The sequence below is a fragment of the Sander vitreus genome, chromosome 13 (genome assembly GCF_031162955.1).
Source record: "Sander vitreus isolate 19-12246 chromosome 13, sanVit1, whole genome shotgun sequence".
In the NCBI taxonomy this organism is placed as follows: Eukaryota; Metazoa; Chordata; class Actinopteri; order Perciformes; family Percidae; genus Sander; species Sander vitreus.
In genome coordinates, this window is record NC_135867.1 from 28,806,780 (window position 1) to 28,826,854 (window position 20,075).

Here is a 20,075-nt window from a genome sequence, read left to right on the forward strand (position 1 = left end):
AAATCTTTCTTTGACCCCGATGGGAATATTTTCAGTGGGCTAAAAGAAATAAAATAGTCATGAACCTTGACATGTAGTGAAGATTTTTCATAAGCTTTGGCTATTGCAATTTTAGCAAACAGTAGCTTCATTCAGCTCATGTGTGTTATGTAAATAAATGTAAGCGATGTGATGCAAGTAGCTCTTGGCCACTTTTGTTATTTTAAAGTAGCCCTTAGATGAAGAAAGGTTGGAGACCCCTGCACCAACAGAACATGAGCCGTGTCCAGTCCGAGTGCAGGCGCATACAGTATTCAGTGAGAGTTAACAAAGCAACATGAACAACAAACCTTTTCACACAGATGCAATAGATGTTATTTAATAGGTTTTTCAAGAAGTAATAGTTGCGTCAGCAGAAAGTGTAAAAGGAATAATAGTTGCATCAGCAAACAGTGTAATGACATAAGATTTACGGGTGGGTGGGGGGGGCAGAGGGATCCCTCACTAAGCAGGGGTTCGAGTAAGGCAAGGCTGCATTTAACCACTGGGCTGTAACAATCAAAAAAACACTGTCATGGTTACCAGTAGCATAAATTAGATTAAGCACATGTTGTACAAACTATCAGAGGAAAGAGACTTCAAATATCTGGCATAACCTCTTCTTCACAAACAAATAAATAAAAGGAAGCCATGGTCTACATTCCAGTAAAGGGTAGGTTATCTTATACACGTTCATGTATAAATGGATGCATATTCAGTTTATTTATTTATTGTTTTTTATTCAACTAAACGGAACAGTAATAAATAAGTTAAAACTCAAGCATTCAATTGTTCTATCTGATTGCAGGAGCGTCCTTGTTTAATAAACTGTCCTGATCAGACTTTCACTTTTACTGCAAAGGAAAAAAGAAGTAGCAAACCAGGGAAAGCTATTGTCCCCACCACTCAAAATGCAAGACTCTCTCAGTTATCAGTCTCATGGATGCTCACATGGTACAATAAGTCCTTTGGACTCGAAACCTCCACACATTTCCTCTGAGTTCGCAGCACAGCAGCTATCCTGTCACGAGAACTGTTGGTTGTAACGAACTATGCACCTAAGGAACAGTATACCATCATAGCATACATACAGTACAATCAAGACTGAATTAGAAAAATACAGGTACAAAATGATTACATTCAAGAAGACAGTACTAGCACAAAAGGGTATTATAGTCATTTAGGTAACTAATATAGGAATTTCAAATTTATAGAAGCATTTTCTAGATAGAAAAAGTGAGGGGATGGGAAATGACAGTATTATGGCTGTTTGGTAGATGTGTGGATTTATTAATAACTGGATTCTCGCATATATAATAGTTAAAATGCATAATTCTCCATAGCGTGGGTAAAAATTATATATTTTCTTCAAAGACCATGATCATTTTGGTTTGGGTCATAAGGTGCAAATACTGTATATTAAAAGAGGCATTGAGTGGTGCCCTTTTGTTGCACTTCATTCCAACTCTGAGCTCAAACACCAAGGAAATCCCATTACATACACAGGATGAATTGTGCTGATATTGTTACCTGAAGATTTACACACCTAGGAAATGCAGTGCAACTGTTATGCCAGCTTTCTCTGTTTTCTTTTTTTTTCTTTTTTAAAACATGATTTCTATTTGAATATACCTTTCCCTTTTCTTTGGCAAATGTCAATAAACTCACTTGCTATGAGCAAATATATCTCTATTTTGGGGGAAGACAATTTCTTTGTCTTTGCAAAGAATTACACTGATGTCCACCAGTGGAAGAACTATACAGTTTACTGCTTGGATGATATCATCCTTAATGTAACTTTTTCTCATATTTGAAAAAATAGATATAGTATTTATTATTAGGATTATCGTAAAGCGTAATATGGTTCCCTTAAGTTTAACTGGGAAACATTTGCAGTTAGAAAGTAAGGACAAATTTAGGGAGGAGTTATAGATTTGTTGCATGTACTGTTCTATTTGCACACAAGGGCCTACATAAGTTAAACATTATTACCATGTAACAATGCCTTGATATAGGGAAAAATGCTCTATTTCAAGACCCATACGTTCTCTAAGACCCATTCATTTCTTATTTGTCTGTGCTGTCATTAAGTGTTCAAAAGTACTCTGAACACATCCTAACACATATCCAAGAAATGGTGATGCAGGCGCAGTCAAATACACACCTCCAGAGGTGAAGAGACAAGCTCACTGTGTAGAGACTGTGCATTGTATCTCAGTGCCTGTTTGCTTAGCAGGTAAGCATAGATGCATTCATCGTCTATGAGCTTGATCTTTTTTGACAACATTCTTAATCCAGTAAACTTGACCTCAGGAAAAAGCATAGAGGACCTAGTTAAAAGAGCATCATAAATGCACACACTTTAACAGAAGAATGATTAAATAGAAAACGAGGAGCTATAAAAGTTATAAATGTGAATCTAAAATGTGATAAATTAAGTATTGGTCTACACAGAGGAACAAAAGGCTGCTAGGTAAGGAGGCGAGGGGTATTGCTGGGGAGTCTGTGTAGCTCTCAGTTACCCTCCATGCCTCTGGCAGCTCCTCCAGCTTCCATCCTTTCCTTCTTTCTCCTCACTACTACAGCTGACTAACTACAAACAGTACAGCAGAGACAGAGGCATGGAAATGGAATGATTCAGACCAGACATGGACAAAACAAAGCCAAAAATAAAGAACACAAAGTTGCATCTAAATATAAATACTTCTAAGAATCAAAACATGGATTACATGTGACCTCTGAGTAGACCATTACTTGGCAATAAAATCTCAAAAGGCCATTAGGATAAACATGGGGCATTGTTATTAAATGCCTTGTCTCCAGTAGCTCTGTGAGGAACCATAGCACAGCGTGGTCCCATTTCCACACATTCAATCAGAAATAAACTGAACTTTTTATTTCTGTATTTTTTTTCTTCTCTCAAATTTCTCATTTTATGAGACATGTAGTATAACACTATTTCATGAACCAAGTATTCCATGTAGATTACCACCCTCCTGATCGTCTATGTTGGAGCTTGTGGCTGACTTTAGCCAGGTCCTGGGGACATTGACTGGTGGAGACAAGGCATTCCAATACCCTTCCAAGAGCAACGCAAACTTCAGCTACAAATTAGTGCAGTGTTTATGTAATTTAAAAAAACACCTATTTCATGAAATAAGTTGCACACGAGGAATTAACCTTTCTAATTGCTACGCAAACTGCAATAAGATCAAGTAACTGCGTTTCACTATTCAAAAATGTTTACACCGACTTTAGGACTGTGATGACATGGAGCAAGAAGCTGGTTCTAGGTCTGGGTTGGGGGAGGGGGGTTAAGGCTATATTTGAATCACTTTTACACAAGCTCCCCATCACAAGAAGACGTTTTTAAGCCAACCTACTGTCTCATAAGCCTGACAGGGACACTGTGAACCTACTACTAAAGGATAAGCAGGACAAACAAACACCCTCCTCTATAGTCAACTCTAGTTCAGATGCAAAGGTATGCACAGGTCTACTCTTACACATTCAGTCTAACATGATTATTGGTAGCTACCACATACTGTTTTACAGTAGCATCATAACTTACATATCAAATACTCAACCATGATTTCTTCGCAGTTTGAGTACACCAGATTAGTGTATCACAGGGAAACACTAAGCAAGTAGTTGGTAAATCCATCATGATCATGTACCCTGGTTAAAGTCATTTTGGGTTGAAGCTGGAAGGATTTGAAGGGATAAGAACTATTCAAATACAGAGGTATTCTACCAGAGGTGGAGGGAACTCTTCAGTAGGCGTGTGTGTGAGGTAAAAAGGTGACAGAAAGCTGTGTTCGTCTATAAAACAAATGCAGTGTTGGGTTTTTGCCCTACCTAAAATGCTATATATATTTGTTTTTAAATCGCAAGACTTGACCTTAAAAGTGGCCTCTATTTGACAAAACAGTGTACAATAAACCCATGACAACCATCTCTATAAGGGAAGCCATGCACTGGGAACAGCGTGGTTCTTCCACAGGCCCAAACAGAGCATCTAAGGAGGGGGAGAGGAGTTCAGAAAGGCATCCTCCCTCAAACCAAAGGAAGGCTTTTGGGGAAAACACTGAGATAGCGAGGAACAGGGAGGAGGAGAGGCTCTCTTTCCCCCACCGTGAACCCGAGCTCAAGCTAATTTCACCACACGGGTAAGGTGGAGTCAGTCCAAAGCTTCCTGATCAAGTCTCCCTTCAGCGTAGGGTTACCACTGAGGAAAGGACAGCTCCACTGCCAATGTCCATGTTGTGGCTTCTCAAAACAGCAGCAGAGTTTCACTGGTCAGCGCAGGAGATGAGGACTGGGGTCTGGCCAAGCTCTTTCTTCTGATTCTCAGCCAAGCCTCTCTGGCCTCTGAAACAGACATTACAGAAGACTTAGGAGTTTGTTCACACTTTTTTTTTTTTTTTTATAATAATAATAATAGACTGTGTGTGTTTGAAATTAAAGCATATGGTACTGTGCCTGCTGTCTTTTTCATCAGAGTTGAGGTGCAGTATTTAAACATGATGTATGGTTCTGCGGAGGTTCCACGCAGAACTTTCTCCGCAGCCTACGCAAGTGGCCTGAAGTCTATACTTGTGCATCGGTGTGTGCGTTGATCTAATAGCAGGGCCGGCGTGTGTGTGTGTGTGTGTGTGTGTGTGTGTGTGTGTGTGTGTGTCTGTGTGTGGTAGAGCGAGGGAGAAAGTGAGAGTGACGGCGATTAGCTTCAGAGTGAGTAGTGACTCTAGAGTCATAGTGAGAGAAACAAAGAGTCTCCTCTGTTCTTTCTGACCACGGTGGGAAATCTGGAGCAGGAGAAGGTAACCCTCTCCTTGATTTCATGTTCTTTATGGAGAAGGAGAACCAGGAAATGAGTCGGGGGAAATACAACGCTACCAAGCACGCTGTAACTTAAGTTGAGAAAGGTGCTACTTTATAGGAGAATTACATGATAAGCGGGACAATGGGGCCTCATACAATAATATGAGTGTTCCAAGTCAGATTCAGCAAACCCTCTTATCTGCACAAACTTGTTGTAAATTGTTTGTTTCAACCTGATGAATGCAACCTGTTTGGGGGCACTGGATTATGCTAATGGTCAATTCCACACAAACTGCCATATAAGGCTACCTGTTCTGCTACATTTGTGGGCAGGTTTTATTCCCAGAGACTTCAACATGTAGGGCTTGAAGTCCCACTGTCAGACAGTGAGCAGGTGAACTCTCTTCATACTGTAGGGGACCTAAACAAAAAATTGAAAATACTACAGCTGTCCACACTGTGTCATCAAAGAGCTGTACTGTGACAGAAATAAAGGGGGAATGGTATGACATGAAGATGCCAAAAAACATCTTGCTGAAGTAAAGGGATACAGACTAAAGGTCAATGTGCCTGTCAGAGAGAGAATGAGAGAACACATTGGGGATGTTGCACTGCCAGATGTTCTGATGGACAGAGACCCTGAGGTAGCATGCTGCTTTGCTAACAACTACCAAATTGTATAAATTGTCACACCAATACTCATTCAGATTGAGGCATTAGAATTCCTAAATCAAATAAGTGTTTTCCCCTTGTGAAGATGAAAACGGCACATCTGCACATGAGAACAGACTGTCGAATGTGACGACTTATCTTAAAACACTCATATGAGCGACATAAAAACCAATCTGTTGTGATGCCTGCTTCCTGCATGAGGCCAAATGTAAAGATCTAAGACGTGACATTATATAGTGAGCTTATGGTGACAAAGAGAAGCGGTCCTTGACAGTTGCATTTAAGTTTGCTAGCACTGACATCTAAGTAGATGTTTTTTATTGTTTTAATGTAATTGGCAGAGATCTTAGAACAGGGTTTCTGCAGGTTTTACCAAGTCACATTTAAGGCTTTTTAAAACCTTTTTAAGACTATTATGAAGTATCGCTAAACTTGCACTTCCGCATAGCTGAAGAATAAAATCCATTTTATGTCTGTGGTACAGTCCCAAGTCTCGCAATATTAACACAAATGCTGACTGGCTGAAATATAAGTTGCACGGTGTTCTTATTTGTAGTCGTAATACAGCGAATTATATTTTGAATAGCAAAAGAAAGAAGGGAAGGGACACACGGTTTTCACTATGCTTTGTTCACCTTGGACCTCGACCATGTCATGTATGTCACGTACTGTGAACATTTAAAATTTAAATAAAAAGTTGGAATAGCGAAGGAAAGAACTACAACACCATGGAGTTAAAAAATACATTCTGAAGTGCTGTGGAAGCATGTCAATGAGCATTAGAGGTAGTGTTACATGGACGTAGGAAAAAAAGACCGGTTTAAAATGATTTAAGACCTAGAAAACTACTCAAATACTTTTATTACTACTAATTTTAGACTTCTTGACAGGAAACCCTGTAAAAAGACAGGATAATTAAAACTAAACAAATCTATTGCATATTAAATGATATATACAGTATATATACAGTATATATTATAAAAGAATAACACATTAACTTAATAACAGTTATAGGCAATCCACAAAGTAAGTAAAAGCTTAGTGTTCACTTTTGTGCTCAACAGGAAAACCTTTGCAAACTATAAGCCAAGTATTGTCACTAGTATTTCTACAGCCTCTAACATCTTCTATTGGTTGATTAGAAGTCACCTAATATTATTGTGAATGGGCACAAAGGAGATTAGATGCAGAGCACACATGAAGACTGCAGCATCTGCTATAATCTACTCCACAGTGTTGTATAGAAGCTGGGCTGTGTGTGTCTCTACCTGTGAACGTTTTCCATGGCTGCGACCTCAGCGAGGGCCGCCAGGCTGAAGAACGCAGGCAGCTCCGGGGGTCCGGTGCTCCTCTCTGCCTCCTCTGCTCCTCTGGGATTACTGTAGCACCCTTTATCATTGCATAAATTCTGTTGGGGTAATGGCTTCTTATCCTCTTCCTGGTTCAGGTCCCTAGTTTTGTCCTCTAAAAAAAAAGAAAAAAAAGAAATCAAAACAACTACATAACCAATTCTAAGGAACAGCATTAAACGTTTAGCTAGCAGAGCATTACTTTTTCAGATGTGTGAAAAGTTTTTTCACTAAAAACATCATTTGAAGAGACAAGACATTGGTGTCTAGTGCTAGTAAAAGTATCTCTTCGAAGATTCATCAAGTAGTATCTTTTCACGTTATTATTCTATTCAAAGTGACTAATAGAGCCCTTTCAGTTACTTCGCATCCAAACAGAAAAATATGACAAGCAAAAACATATATGAGAAATATTGACATAGGTTTCATGAATCTGTGTGGTTGTGGTTGGTTCATTCTAAATGTACACATAGATTTTCAATTGCCTAGACACAATTCCAACGCCTTGTAATGACAAGTGAAGCTGTGATTTTATTTTGAAGAGGTCTGAAGTGCTTCCTCTCTGGGCTGTTGGGACAGTTTCTCTCTAGCAACAGCAGTAAGTTTCCTTAACACATTCCTCAAATACAGCTCATAACGGAAGAGTGAACTGGTTGAGAAGTAAAAAAAAATAAAACAATAACAATAATACTAATAACTGATTTCATTAATTCAATGAGATCATTTTATTTATTTAATTTTCTAAATGTTCCATTTAAAGCACTAACATGTTTCATTTTAAACTACAGTATTCTGGCTAAACCGTTCTCCCTCTTTAGACATGAGGAAGGGACAGACCGATCTTTGTAACCCCGCACTTACTGATCAATCAATCAATCAATCAATCAATCAATGGTCATCAATCACTCACCCTCGGCTGGAGACACGCTGCCATCAGCTGTGCGCACCAAGTGTGTGATCTTGGTCTTCCTAGCCTTCCTCTTCTGGCTACCAACTAGCATCTCCATGCTAGCGGGGCCCTGGACATCTGGGCACGTTATGGCAACGGGGGCACATGATTTGGCTTTGGAAGCTGAATCCAGCATGGTGGAATCACTCTGTACCACTGGTGTGGAGAAGAAAAAAAAGGTTCAGAATGCATTCCAATGATTTCACCTAATAGGTAGCAATGAAAATCAGCTGTGTTTGGGGCACCAAATTATTGTTATTTTTTCAAAAACTAAAATGTCTTAACATGGATCCAATATATTATTAGCAAATATAAATCAGCCTATTTGTGGAAAAACACACAAACTGATGATAGGTTTACAGGGCCTAGATAGTCACTAAGGTAGCAACCTACAGATACAGATCAACCTAAGGATTCACTTAGCCACGTGCAAGGGTAACATTAAAACATGATTTTATAAATCATGCCAACAATTATTATTTTAATAGTTTAGTATTCTATGCACTACAAAAGTTTGCATAAAGGCTTTAGGCCGCCCACATGTTATTGTAGGGCCAGTTTAATATGCAACTTCATTGTATACAATATATGTAGTAGGGGGCCCCTGCTCTGTCTCTCTCAGTTAAGGGGTCCCTTGTTTAATGTCATTGTGACTTAACCAGATGAAAGTGTATTGTTTGCACATGGGCCTCAACAGCTAATGCTACAGAAATCTGCAAAATACCTCTTAAAATGTTCACATCCCTGCTTTATAATGCATAAACATCGACATTGTTGTTCACCTTTGTCCACTGCACCTGGTTTCTCCTTTTTGTGTTTGTGCTTCCTAACAATCTTGTGGAATGAAGTCTTTTTCTGAGATGGAGATGGCCCTGATATAGCAACAAAAAAAAAAAAGAAAAGAAAAAAAGAGCATGGAAATGTTATGTTATGGAGTTGAGATGTTTTTTTGCTTTAACAAAGAGAAAACAGGTCCTGAACAGGTGCGGAAAACATGACTACAATCGCTGCAGAGTGGGACATGGATGATCATTAAGTGGAGAAATCTTTGATATTGTTCTTACCTTTCCCCGCTTTAGAGACTTCCTCTGGGACAACGGGGCTGTCCGTCTTCTTCTTCTTTGCGACAGCAGTCCCCTTCTTATCAAATGTCATTGGGCTATACTGTGGCAGACTGTTAAACTTCCTTTCAAACTCCTCCTCCAGTTTCCCGAGGCTGACAAGTCAAGTTCAGAGTTTACATAGTTAAGCATATAATCAGTAACCTAACCTAACCTTAAAAAAGCAGATGTCAAAGCCATCGTATAATACATTTCCCTACAGAGATGAGTACCGTATCTTGGTCTAGTCCTGCAGGGGAAACAGTTAGAGAACCACAACTAGCTTCCTCCTCACTAAACACACACTAAAGGGACACACCCACTTCACAGGACTACTACAGACTGTGTGTGGCATAGCTTCCTTTTCAATTGTACATAACGTTTTTAGGGCTGCAACTAACGATTATTTTCATAGTCGATTAATCTGTTGATTATTTTCTCGATTAATCGATTAGTTGTTTGATCTATAAAAATGTCAAAACATGGTGAAAAATGTGGATCAGTGTTTCCCAAAGCCCAAGATGATGTCCTCAAATGTCATGTTTTGTCCAAAACTCAAAGATATTCAGTTTACTGTCCCAGAGGAGAGAAGGAACTAGAAGATATTCACATTTAACAAGCTGGAATCAGAGAAATCTAAATAAAAAAATGACTCAAACGATTAATCGATTATCAAAATAGTTGGCGATTAATTTAATAGTTGACAACTAATCGATTCATCGTTGCACCTCTAAACGTTTTCTTCACGCAACTCGGTTGACAGTTAAATATGATGTAGTAACTGAAAACAAACTTTTATAAAATGTATACAGACATGTGTGCTCCAGACGGGATTAAAATCACTGACCAGTGCATGTAATATAACAGTACTTTTTAACCTGGATGTTATTCTCATTTTGGGACCATTCAGACTTTAATAACCCTGCATATACCAGCTGTGAACATTGGGGAAACGCAGCTCCGACAAATCGTGCTACATATGCAGAATGAATCCATAAGAAGCTAAAGTTTGTTATTAGTGCAGATGAATAAGCAGCTAGTTTTGTTAGCCGTTTGGCTGACCCAGATGTAGACCCCTATGCAGTTTGCTCAAACAGCTAATCCAGGGGGCTACTTTCTGTTTACTTTGGCTCAGACTCAGAGACAAGCATTCAACAGTGCAATACTGTCAAGAGTGCAATAGAGGGTCTGTGCAATATGTGGCCATATTTAATGTTGGCAACTGACTAGTAGTAATGCAATGTTCTTTTTTAAAATATTTATTAAATGTGATCTTGTACTTATTTATTACCTGCTACCATGGCACCAGCTATATTTATTGATCGACAGTTTCCTATTTATTGACTGGTATCTTTTAAAATCGGATTGTAGATTAATACTCACTGTTTGTAATGTATGCAGCATCATTGTGCCCAAAATTTATTCCACCCCAGGGACAATAAAGTCCGTATCGTATTGTAACAGGATTTCTGTGATATTGGACTTTATTTAGAAAGCTTTTTGAGGCTTGCGCTGCTCGTCCTGATACATGTTCTTTAGCTGGAGTCACATTTCGCAAATCTCTACACAATTATGAGAATAAGACACTGAATAATCAGGACTTAAGCATCCATAAATCCAGCAAATGTGATTATTGACTGGTGTAGTTGGGTTAAGAATAACTAACAGAGTTAAGTGGATGTACAAACAATATACTGTATATTGTCAGATATTTCAGATTGTCCTTAGTGCTGACGGCGGGCCATTCTATCACGATTGTACCACATGCTACGCAGAAAGGTACAACATAGTCATAAGAAGAGGTGTGAATCACCAGAGACCTCACAATACCATATCATCACAATACGATTGCGATTTTAAACATATTGCAATATTCTGCGATATATTGCAATTTATTACCTTTTTAAGGTAAGATGTATAAAGATACATGTCTCTGTTTGTTCATCTCACTTCAATGTTATTGCTGCAAAATGGGATTGTCAAGCAGACAAACTGACCAACACATATATAATAATAGATTGATACTTGGCGTCTGTGTACATGACTCACCCCTGTGAACATTCATCTTTGGACTTGGACTTTTTCAGCTTCTTGGGGTTGTTAGGTCCTATCTGAGAAACTGTCCAGCTGTCATCACTCCAGTTTGCATCATGATCTGAACCACGGAAAGCACCTCTTTTCCCTGCAGACACAGATACAACAATCCGTTCATATACATGCATTCACTACATCAGAGATCTTCAAAAGGGGGTCCGGGGCGCTGAGGTACTGCAGGGGGGCCACCAACGTTTTGTTCTTTCAAAAACTAAAATGTCTTTACACGAATCTAACATATTATCGGCAAATATAAATCAGCCTATCTGTGAAAAAGGCCTGTAGGTGAGGTAGTCATCCACAGATACAGTTAATCAAAAGGATTCATTCTGCCACATGTACTTTTAACATTAAAACATGATTTATAAAATCATGCCAACAATTGCTGCACGATATGAGGAAAATATGCAATAACGCTGTTGAATATTGCGATAACAATATTACTCGCAATAAATAAACAGATACTAAAGTGTACTGCTGCTTTCAGTTTTCTGCTAAAATACATTATAGATTGCTTGTTGGATTTAAAACCAATGAAAGGAAAACATTTCCAACATTCTTGTATTAAACAAATTGAACACTGAATTGAAGATAAAAGGCAGCACTAAAAAAAGAATGGCAGCAACCATTTTAAAGTGCAGTTTTCTACTGATATTTTTGTTCAACTAACCAAAAAAATGTTGCGATGTGTATACTGCTGCAATTGATATCGCGATGACGATTAAAAAACTATATATTGTGCAGCCCTACCAACAATTATTTAATAGCTTAGTATTCTATGCACTAAAAAGGTATGTATATAGGCCATAGGCCACCCTACACATTATTGTAGGCCCAGTTTAATGTGCAATTTCATTTCTACAATATATGTAGTAGGGGGGCCCTGCTCTGTTTCTCTCTCAGTGAAGGGGTCCTTGGCCTAAAAACCTTTCAAGAGCTCTGTCCTACATAACATACATAGACTAGATCATGCCTCCTACATTTATGAATCAGTTGGCCCTGGAATCTAAACGGATACCTCGGTCAATATTGGCCCTCAGTGAAGTCAGCATTCCCTCAGAAACCAGGGTTTTATACAAGGCGCCTTTACAGCTCCGCTCTGACTTCCTGGAGCCGTGGTTCTCTGGGTTGAAGTCACAGGTCCCATCACTCGACCGCTCCTTCCCCTTGTCTTCCTCTTTGAGCTTGGCAGGCGAGGGGCTGCCGGGGGACTGGTGGGCTTCTGCTGCGCTGCCCTGAAGCTCCGAGCTTCCTATACTGGCTTCTTCTGCTTCAGCCTTGGGACTTGCGTCAGCCATCTCTTCCTTCATTTCCACCTCAGAGGAACTGTGCTGCCCACACTGCCTCCTGTCCTCCTCCATCTCCTCCTCTCTTTCTTTGAGAGGTGTCTTGACTTTGGGCCTACTCTTCTTTTTGGGCCCACCAGAGTTCCCAGCACTCGGACTGCTCTGGATCTTCTTCTTGGGCTTCTCCTCCGTGTCCGTCCAAGCTCCTTTGGCCACTGCCTCAATTGTACTGAAGACACTGTCCACGTTTGATTCTGCATGGTTGCACTTCTTGATGATCTTCTTTGCCGAGCAAGGGATCTCGTCGTTATCATTCAACTTGGCACCCTCTCTTTTCTTGCTCTTGTTTTTGACACGTGCGTTTTGGCTGCCGAGTTGTGGCTGGATGGCGTCGGTGGAGGTAGACGTGACAGATGAGAGCGAAGGTACGAGGGCTGATGTGTGGGGGGAGGGAGGACAGTCGTCCCCATCGGCTGTCTGCTCCTTGCCCTCTGGCCTGCCGGTGGTTTGCTGAAGAGAGGCTGTAGAGCAGCTGTCCTCAGGCTCACATTCCACTGGCTCCATCTTTCCAGCTTCAGACGCTAAGCACATCTGACCAAACACAAGACAAAAACTCAATGTCAAGCAAACAATTATAAAATGACAACAATCTATGCTCCTAATAATACATTTCTCTACATTCCAGTCCTATAGTTTCTGTCTAAGTGGATCAGAAATGTCTACTAATTGCATTGTGTAACCTTTCCTCTATTGTTCTTAATAATCTTGCCATGACTGAATGCTTCATTCCTCCTATTGGTGACAAGAACCTTTCTTCACAGTGTGCCCGGAACTAATTCTAATTATTAATTTTTTAATAAAAAAAAAAAAAAATCATCTTTTGGAAATTGATCTTAATGCCTTAATTTAAAAAATTAGGAAAATCCAACCTTTAAGGACACCAATCTTCTTTGTGAATGAATAATGTATCGTAAATAAATAAATGTTCTTCCTTAAAATACAGGGGGCATAAGTCAGTACACCTCTATGTTAAATTTCCATAGAGGCAGGCAGACTTTTATTTTGAAGGGTTAGGGTTAGAGACCTAGAGATTGCCATGGTTGTATTTCAGTTAGCCTAATAGCTGGTTTGATTTGCATTGAGAGATGATTTTATGGAAAGTACCCCATGCCAATCTCTAGGTATGGTGAAGGGTATGTGATGATGTGGGGGAGGGGGGCTATTTTAATTCCAAAGTCCAAGGGAACTTTATCAGGATGCATAGTATCCTGAATCCATGAAATAACTGGCCTTTCAAAATAAAAGTCTGCCTGCCTCTATGGGAATCTAACATAGGGGTGTACTGACTTATGCCCCCTGTATTTTAAGGAAGAACATTTATTCATTTACGATACATTATTCAATCACAAAGAAAATTGGTGTACTTAAAGGTTGGATTTTTCCTCATTTTTTTTTTTTAAATCAATCAATTTCCAAAAGATGATTTTTTTTATTCCTCTTTTTAGTCAACTTTAGCATGGGTTCATAAACTTATGAGCACAACTATAACTGATGTCAAGGTCCAATCAGGTCAATCGGATGTTTTCATAGTTTAACATTCTCCCCACTTATTGAATAAAGTGGCAATGTGTTACCATGAAATCTTTGCAAACTTTTAAATGCCTTACCTCAGCCAGCTGGAAGAGAGCGGACTGCCTGCATGGTTTTCCTTCAGGTGCCGCAGAGAGAGGTGACTGTGAACATACAGTGACATGGTTTGTCACGTTGTGTTTTTTAATGAGATCACACTGCTTAGCTTTCTACATATGCCATTATTAGCCCGCATTTTTTACGTTTACTGTTGTAGTAGGAAACTGTTGTAGTAGGAAAGATTAAACGTGGGCCTGTACTTTAAAGTGGCTCTCTTTAGATGAGCTGGCTTCACTGAGCCTAACAATGGTGGGGGGGGGGAGCTCTGTTAATTTTGGGGGTTCCAGTCCAGATAGGAGCATGTTCACATGTAGAGGCAGGCGACATAGTCAGAAACGATACGAGATGAAACGGTGACACCCGCTGGAAAATTCATTTATAGCAACAGCAAAAAGTGATATTCTATGGGGTCATATATACACAATATAATCATATTACTAGACTAGTATGCAATGTAAAAACACTAGATGGAACGTCTAAATTGATAAAAGTAAGGCTATAAGACTATAAAGCCATGTGGGAATTATAAGTTAAAAGTACGATAAGACTGTTTCAGCTGCCAAGGCAGATAGGAGAAGAGAAGCAGTCTGTCTTAATATCTGACTGAAATGATGCATTGATTATCATGGGGGCTAATTAACAATGTGGATTACCTTTCTCATAAAAGACAACAAAGAGTATGCGTTTCATTTCCAATGATCACTACAAGTTGCCTGATGTAATTCTGAGCTGCATAGTTGAATAAGAGTCTAAAAGCATCGCCACTGTCAGAATGAAAGAAACTTTGCACAGTTCAAATGCAGCTATAATCCTCATTAGGTACTCATTAAGCAAGGTAAACTATCTCTCCGTTTGGTAGAAGACACATAGAAAGCCTGGACCGGCAAACCATTTCGACTTAAACATATCCAGTGATTCCCAGTGAGCTGACTTGACAGCAGTCAGGCTGTTGCCAGGTTTGGATCTGAACCCCTGAAGTTAGCCGTGCAGCATAGGTTACCACGATGATCTACCCCGTTCCAAGTTAGCCTGCTTCGTGATGCCGGAAAACCTGAGCTAAGGCCAAAGATTGTGGGGACTGATCTAATTTGGTGCAGCGGTGAACAATTTTTGAAAGCACAGTGTCTGTGCTCAGCAGCTTTCATGGCATCAAAGGGCCTGTTAGATTATGTGATACCTTGTGTATTTTGACATTTTGGCCTGAGGGGGGCGCTAAAATGACTATGCAGATCATTTTCTTAACATGTACTGATTAGACAGTGATGATTTTGGTTCCACCGATGATTGAAATAAGTCTGGTGTTTGCAGTGACACAGTGGATATGTAGCTCACCTAAATGCATTGCAGTCATTCTTAATGTTATCAATCCCACCTGTGCTTTTCCTGCTATAACAAGTCTGCTGTAAAAAAAGGTATATACTGTGGGGCAGCTTTGTATGTATGTCAGCAACTGCTTCAAAGGTGTCTCTGCACAATAACAATAATGTTATGAACCAAAGCAACAAGCAAGGTTGTAGAAAAAAAACTCTGTTATGATATTTAGTACATCATTGATGAATGGAAATGCAGTCGTACCTCTGCCTGTGGGGAAGGGGCAGCCTTAACCCTGCTCTCAGTAATGTCAGGCACTCGGTTCGGTATTGTCCCAGACAACATCTGTAGATGGAAACAGGGGGAGCAAAAACAAGTCACTTCTGTAAGAATAACATATATTATTAGATTCCAACTATTGATACGTTAACATGTAATATCTGATAAAGGCGGGGCTAATTTGAACTACTATAAAATGCTGGGTAGCTTAATCTATGATCATTTTTGTTGATTACCTTTTTTGCATTCATAATCTGAAGTATTCAGTAAGTAGTAGGTAGAAGTAACATAACATGGAAATACTCAAGTATAGTATAAGTACCTCCAAATTGTACTTGAGTACAGTACCTGAGTAAATGTACTTAGTTACTTTCCACCACTAGCTACTGCAACACAACATGTGCAGCACTTGGTATTATGCGGTTTGTAAATAGATATACTTTTAACTGTGCACATATCCCTGTCTAGCCAGAGCACATCAGTCACCTGCTTTGGAGAAACAACACAACCCCAAGTATCTGGTCTAAAATAAACAGAAACACACCTCTTCCTCGTCCCCTGGATAGGAGTTCCCTTCACTGGCTGTGTCAGGTAAACTAGGTTTAGTGCTGGATGGGATCTAGAGAGGTCAACAACGCTGGGGTTAGTCACTCTGGTAAATAAAAAAACTTTTTAAATAGCATCATGTAAAAAACACAAACATTTGCTACAGATCAAACTAGCATCCATGATTACTGGAGAGATACGATACAACTTTATTATCCGTTTACACTGAAATTCACTTTGCAACTCAACTAAAAAAAAACTAAATAGTCCACACGAGTCACCTCCAACAGTGACTTACCTCTCTGTTTGTGAGGGCATGTTCCCCAGCTAACAGCAGCATGCTAAGGCCTCCCATCTTTGTAGGGTCTGACAGAGAATGACAGTAGTTACAAAACAATCCAACATGTTGTCATGCTGTCACTGTACAAACCATGTGGTATTATACACACCTGCCATGGCAAAGTTTAACTGTGGCATGCTGTCTGTTTTGGGCACTTTTTTGGCAGTGGTGGAGTCCTTGGTGGAGTTGGAAGAGAAGGACCAAACTTTTTTGCGGGGGCTGCTGCTGACAGGCTGACAGGAGGGGCTCTTCACCGGCTTGCTGGTGGTGGGACACCACTTGTAGCCCGGGTTGGCCTTCATAAAGGCATCCTTGTACTGAAAGGACAGAATGGATTTGGTTACAGCCCCTGGTTTCAAATCATCAAATCTACATCAAAAGTTTTTCACTAAAACATGAAATATTCTAAAAGGTATTATCTAATAAGAGAAACAGTCAGAAATTCAGTTAATCTGCCTCATCAGGACTGTGTGGGTCTGGTTTGATCTAGAGCTGCAAAGATGAATCCATTAGTCGTCAACTATTAAATTAATCAATCAACTATTTTGATAACCGATTAATGAAAAGAAAGTGAAACTTCCCTGATGTCAGCTTGTTAAATGTGAATATGTTCTAGTTTCTTCTCCCCTCTGGGACAGGAAACTGAAGGTCTTTGAGTTGTGGACAAAACAAGACATTTGAGGACGTCATCTTGGGCTTTTTGGGAAACACTGATCCCTGTTTCACCATTATCTGACATTTTAGAGACCACAACTAATCCATTGATCAAGAAAATAATCAACAGATGAATCGAAAATGAAACTAATCGTTAGTTGCAGCTCTAGTTTGATCAGATTTGATTGACAGTGGCCTGGCACCATAAATAAATAAACTGTCATTTGGCTGGGTCTGAAATCACTCCCTGCCTCCTTCACTGCTGCCCATATACACACATCCAATAGTGTCCATTAGATGGGGAGTTCAGACATGTTTGAAGCTGCTATGCATCATAACTGACAGGTGTAGGGTTGCACAATTGTAATTCCAGTGTTGGGGAGTAACTAGTAAGTTACATGTAATGGCATTACATCATTTAATTACAGAATAAAAGGTAACTGTAATCTGTTACAGTTACTGGAAAAATATGTGTAATTAAATAACCGTTACCTATGAAAATTGTTCATGACTATATTGGGCGTTACAGCTGAATATTTTCTGTAAAACGCTAGGCTATATGTTGAATAATATTCATTTTGTTGCTTTGCATGTTTTTCATGTGTACGGTGTCTTCTTTTGCCATTTCCAGCTGCAGCCGTTTAGTAAAGTGTGATGCTATTCTGATGCTTTGGATTGGTTCTCCTGTTTGAAATTTGCACACCGCCCCTCTGATGGTTAAATCGCCTCTCAAGCTGTCTGACAGTTGCCACTATGGCTACGGAGAAAAACGTGTTCCAGTGCTGGAAATATAACAAACATTTAATACAAAAATCTGAGAAGGGTTCCAACATAACCGTGCAACGCAAATAATGTTTGCCAGCGGTCAAAATGCTATCGATGTGGATGTCCAAACTCAGGAAACACCTGCAGGGATGGAAGTTATGTTAGCGCACAGTAACTGCAAGCAGTCATATTAAATAAAGTAGGGAAGACATGCCTATCAACTGTGTCACACACAGGGCTTCTAATGTGTATCGAAGATGTATTTTAGCAGCGTATTTTGCATGGTGCATATCCAGTGGTTGATATTTAATCGCCATTCGTAAGAAGCTAGTTATGCTAGCTAGCTAGCTATAAGAATAGGAAAAAAAAAATAGAATAGGACATTGGTTTATTCAAGAATTGTTTTATTTCAGATTTGGGGCTGTGTGTGCCGGGATATTATTTTTTGTTTTTGTGTTATGATGACCTCAGAATGATCTCATATTAAAACAGGTGCTGAAGTCTGACTTTGGGGTGGCTGTTCTTCAAAATTAAATGATTCTAATCTTAATTCATGTGTTGAAGGATTTTAAAGGCGTGTGACAGTAGTCAGTGTTGAGTGCTGCTGTAAGGTTAACACCAACATTTGAAAATGGTTCAATTCATTAGAAATTTTGAAAAGTAATCAAAAAGTAATTACATGTAATAAGTTACATTACTTTGATAAAGTAATTGAAATAGTTACCCTACTATTATTACTTTAAAAAGTAGTATAGTAGTAGTATTTGTAATCGGTAACCTATTACATTTCCAAAGTAACCTTCCCAACACTGTGCAATTCTCACATCAAATGTGATGCATTGTATTGTGGGATTGTTAGCACAAAGTAGTGTTAATGGAAATACTGTACCTTCAAATAACCCTAACACTCACAGTAAGAAGCTGATTGACAAAATAGGCTTGCAGGGCTTTTACAATCGTCTGTTTTACAACTTGTAATCATTTGTTTTGGGTAGTGACACGTGCAAAACAAATCTTTTTTTGACATTTTAATGACACTTTCTATTAGCCTGAGGAGCCAGACCCACATCAAGATGTTGGGTCTGGGAATTCACCACTGGCTTCCGAGGGAATTTGACAACCGTTTATCCCGCATAAACGGTTGTCTTTCAGATTCCCTCTGCACCAATAGGATAGCGCTACAACCAACCAGAGCAACGCTAGTTGATAGATTCAACTTTAAACTCCGAACACATCTTCCTTTTTTAAGAATGACTTCAGTGTCGTTCTTTGTTCTTTCCTCAAAGAAAAGCTGAACTCCAAGTCTTCCAGAGTCGCGGCCAAAGCAGATTCCAAAGACCGCTGTTCACCAGCAGCAGCCATCTTCTTTGTTTTCAAGTAGCAGGGAATTCTTTATTTGTCCGTTGTTTATTTCTAAAGAAACACGACAATGTATAAAAGGCTCCATTACCTTGTAGCTCACGTTATGGCTCCGTAGCAGACGTTTTTATAACAATAGGCTAACGGTTGTGTCATAACCACGAGACTTCCTGTCTCATAGTAGAGGAGTTACCGTATAGTACAGGAGAAGCTCTCAGGCAGTTTGGACTTCCATCAGCTGTTTAAGTGTAATGACTAATGTTAACTATCATTTTAGTGATCAATAATGAGCCTGTGTCTATGTTATCTCCTTACATATACCTACGCTCTCCGTCTCTGCTAGATTGGGAATGATTGAGATTTCTCTTGGCACAGCTACCAGAAGACTTCCAACTTTCAGACAGGTTGCTCACGTCACATCTACGTCTTCAAGCTCAGTTGGAGGCTGCTCAGTAACGCTCAGCCATCACCGGGAAAGAGCTTCTAATGTCCTTCACTGGTCTCCGTCCAGAGACACGGGGTCTGTTGGTCCATTCTTATATACCGTCTATGGAATTCTCGCGGAACTGTCGCAACTCTGCCGTCATTATGTTAAGCCCCGCCCACCGACTCTATACACGATATGATTGGCCTGACCAGAATTAGGTTTTTCCAGCTCACAAGCCAACGGAGAGTTGCTAGACGACCCTGGCTGCAAATTACATTTACTACCGCTAGGATGCGTCTAGATTTCTAGGATAACTTTCTATATAATGTACCACCAAATATTGCAGTGGGTCAATCAGATCAAATTTTCGTGCTGGAAAAGGCAATTAAACAAACAAAAAAGTCTTTAAATGT

At 39.6% G+C, this 20,075-nt stretch overlaps 1 protein-coding gene across 4 annotated transcripts in view; it reads right to left on the reverse strand.

The window, feature by feature from the left end:
* Nucleotides 1–342: 342 nt before the first annotated feature.
* bbx (BBX high mobility group box domain containing) overlaps nt 343–20,075 on the reverse strand; it is a 28,580-nt gene continuing 8,847 nt past the window's right edge. For 3 of the 4 annotated variants that reach the window (XM_078265420.1, XM_078265421.1, XM_078265422.1), the window contains 12 exons: nt 16,567–16,774; nt 16,416–16,483; nt 16,116–16,190; nt 15,557–15,637; nt 13,960–14,025; nt 12,025–12,883; nt 10,962–11,094; nt 8,877–9,028; nt 8,595–8,684; nt 7,774–7,968; nt 6,783–6,978; nt 343–4,389 (listed from right to left, as the gene is read on the reverse strand). In XM_078265420.1, coding sequence (XP_078121546.1) covers nt 4,311–4,389; nt 6,783–6,978; nt 7,774–7,968; nt 8,595–8,684; nt 8,877–9,028; nt 10,962–11,094; nt 12,025–12,883; nt 13,960–14,025; nt 15,557–15,637; nt 16,116–16,190; nt 16,416–16,483; nt 16,567–16,774 — 2,202 coding nt within the window. In that variant the 3' untranslated portion in view covers nt 343–4,310. The remainder of the gene's footprint in view (nt 4,390–6,782; nt 6,979–7,773; nt 7,969–8,594; nt 8,685–8,876; nt 9,029–10,961; nt 11,095–12,024; nt 12,884–13,959; nt 14,026–15,556; nt 15,638–16,115; nt 16,191–16,415; nt 16,484–16,566; nt 16,775–20,075) is intronic. The other variant, XM_078265423.1, reaches the window with a different exon arrangement.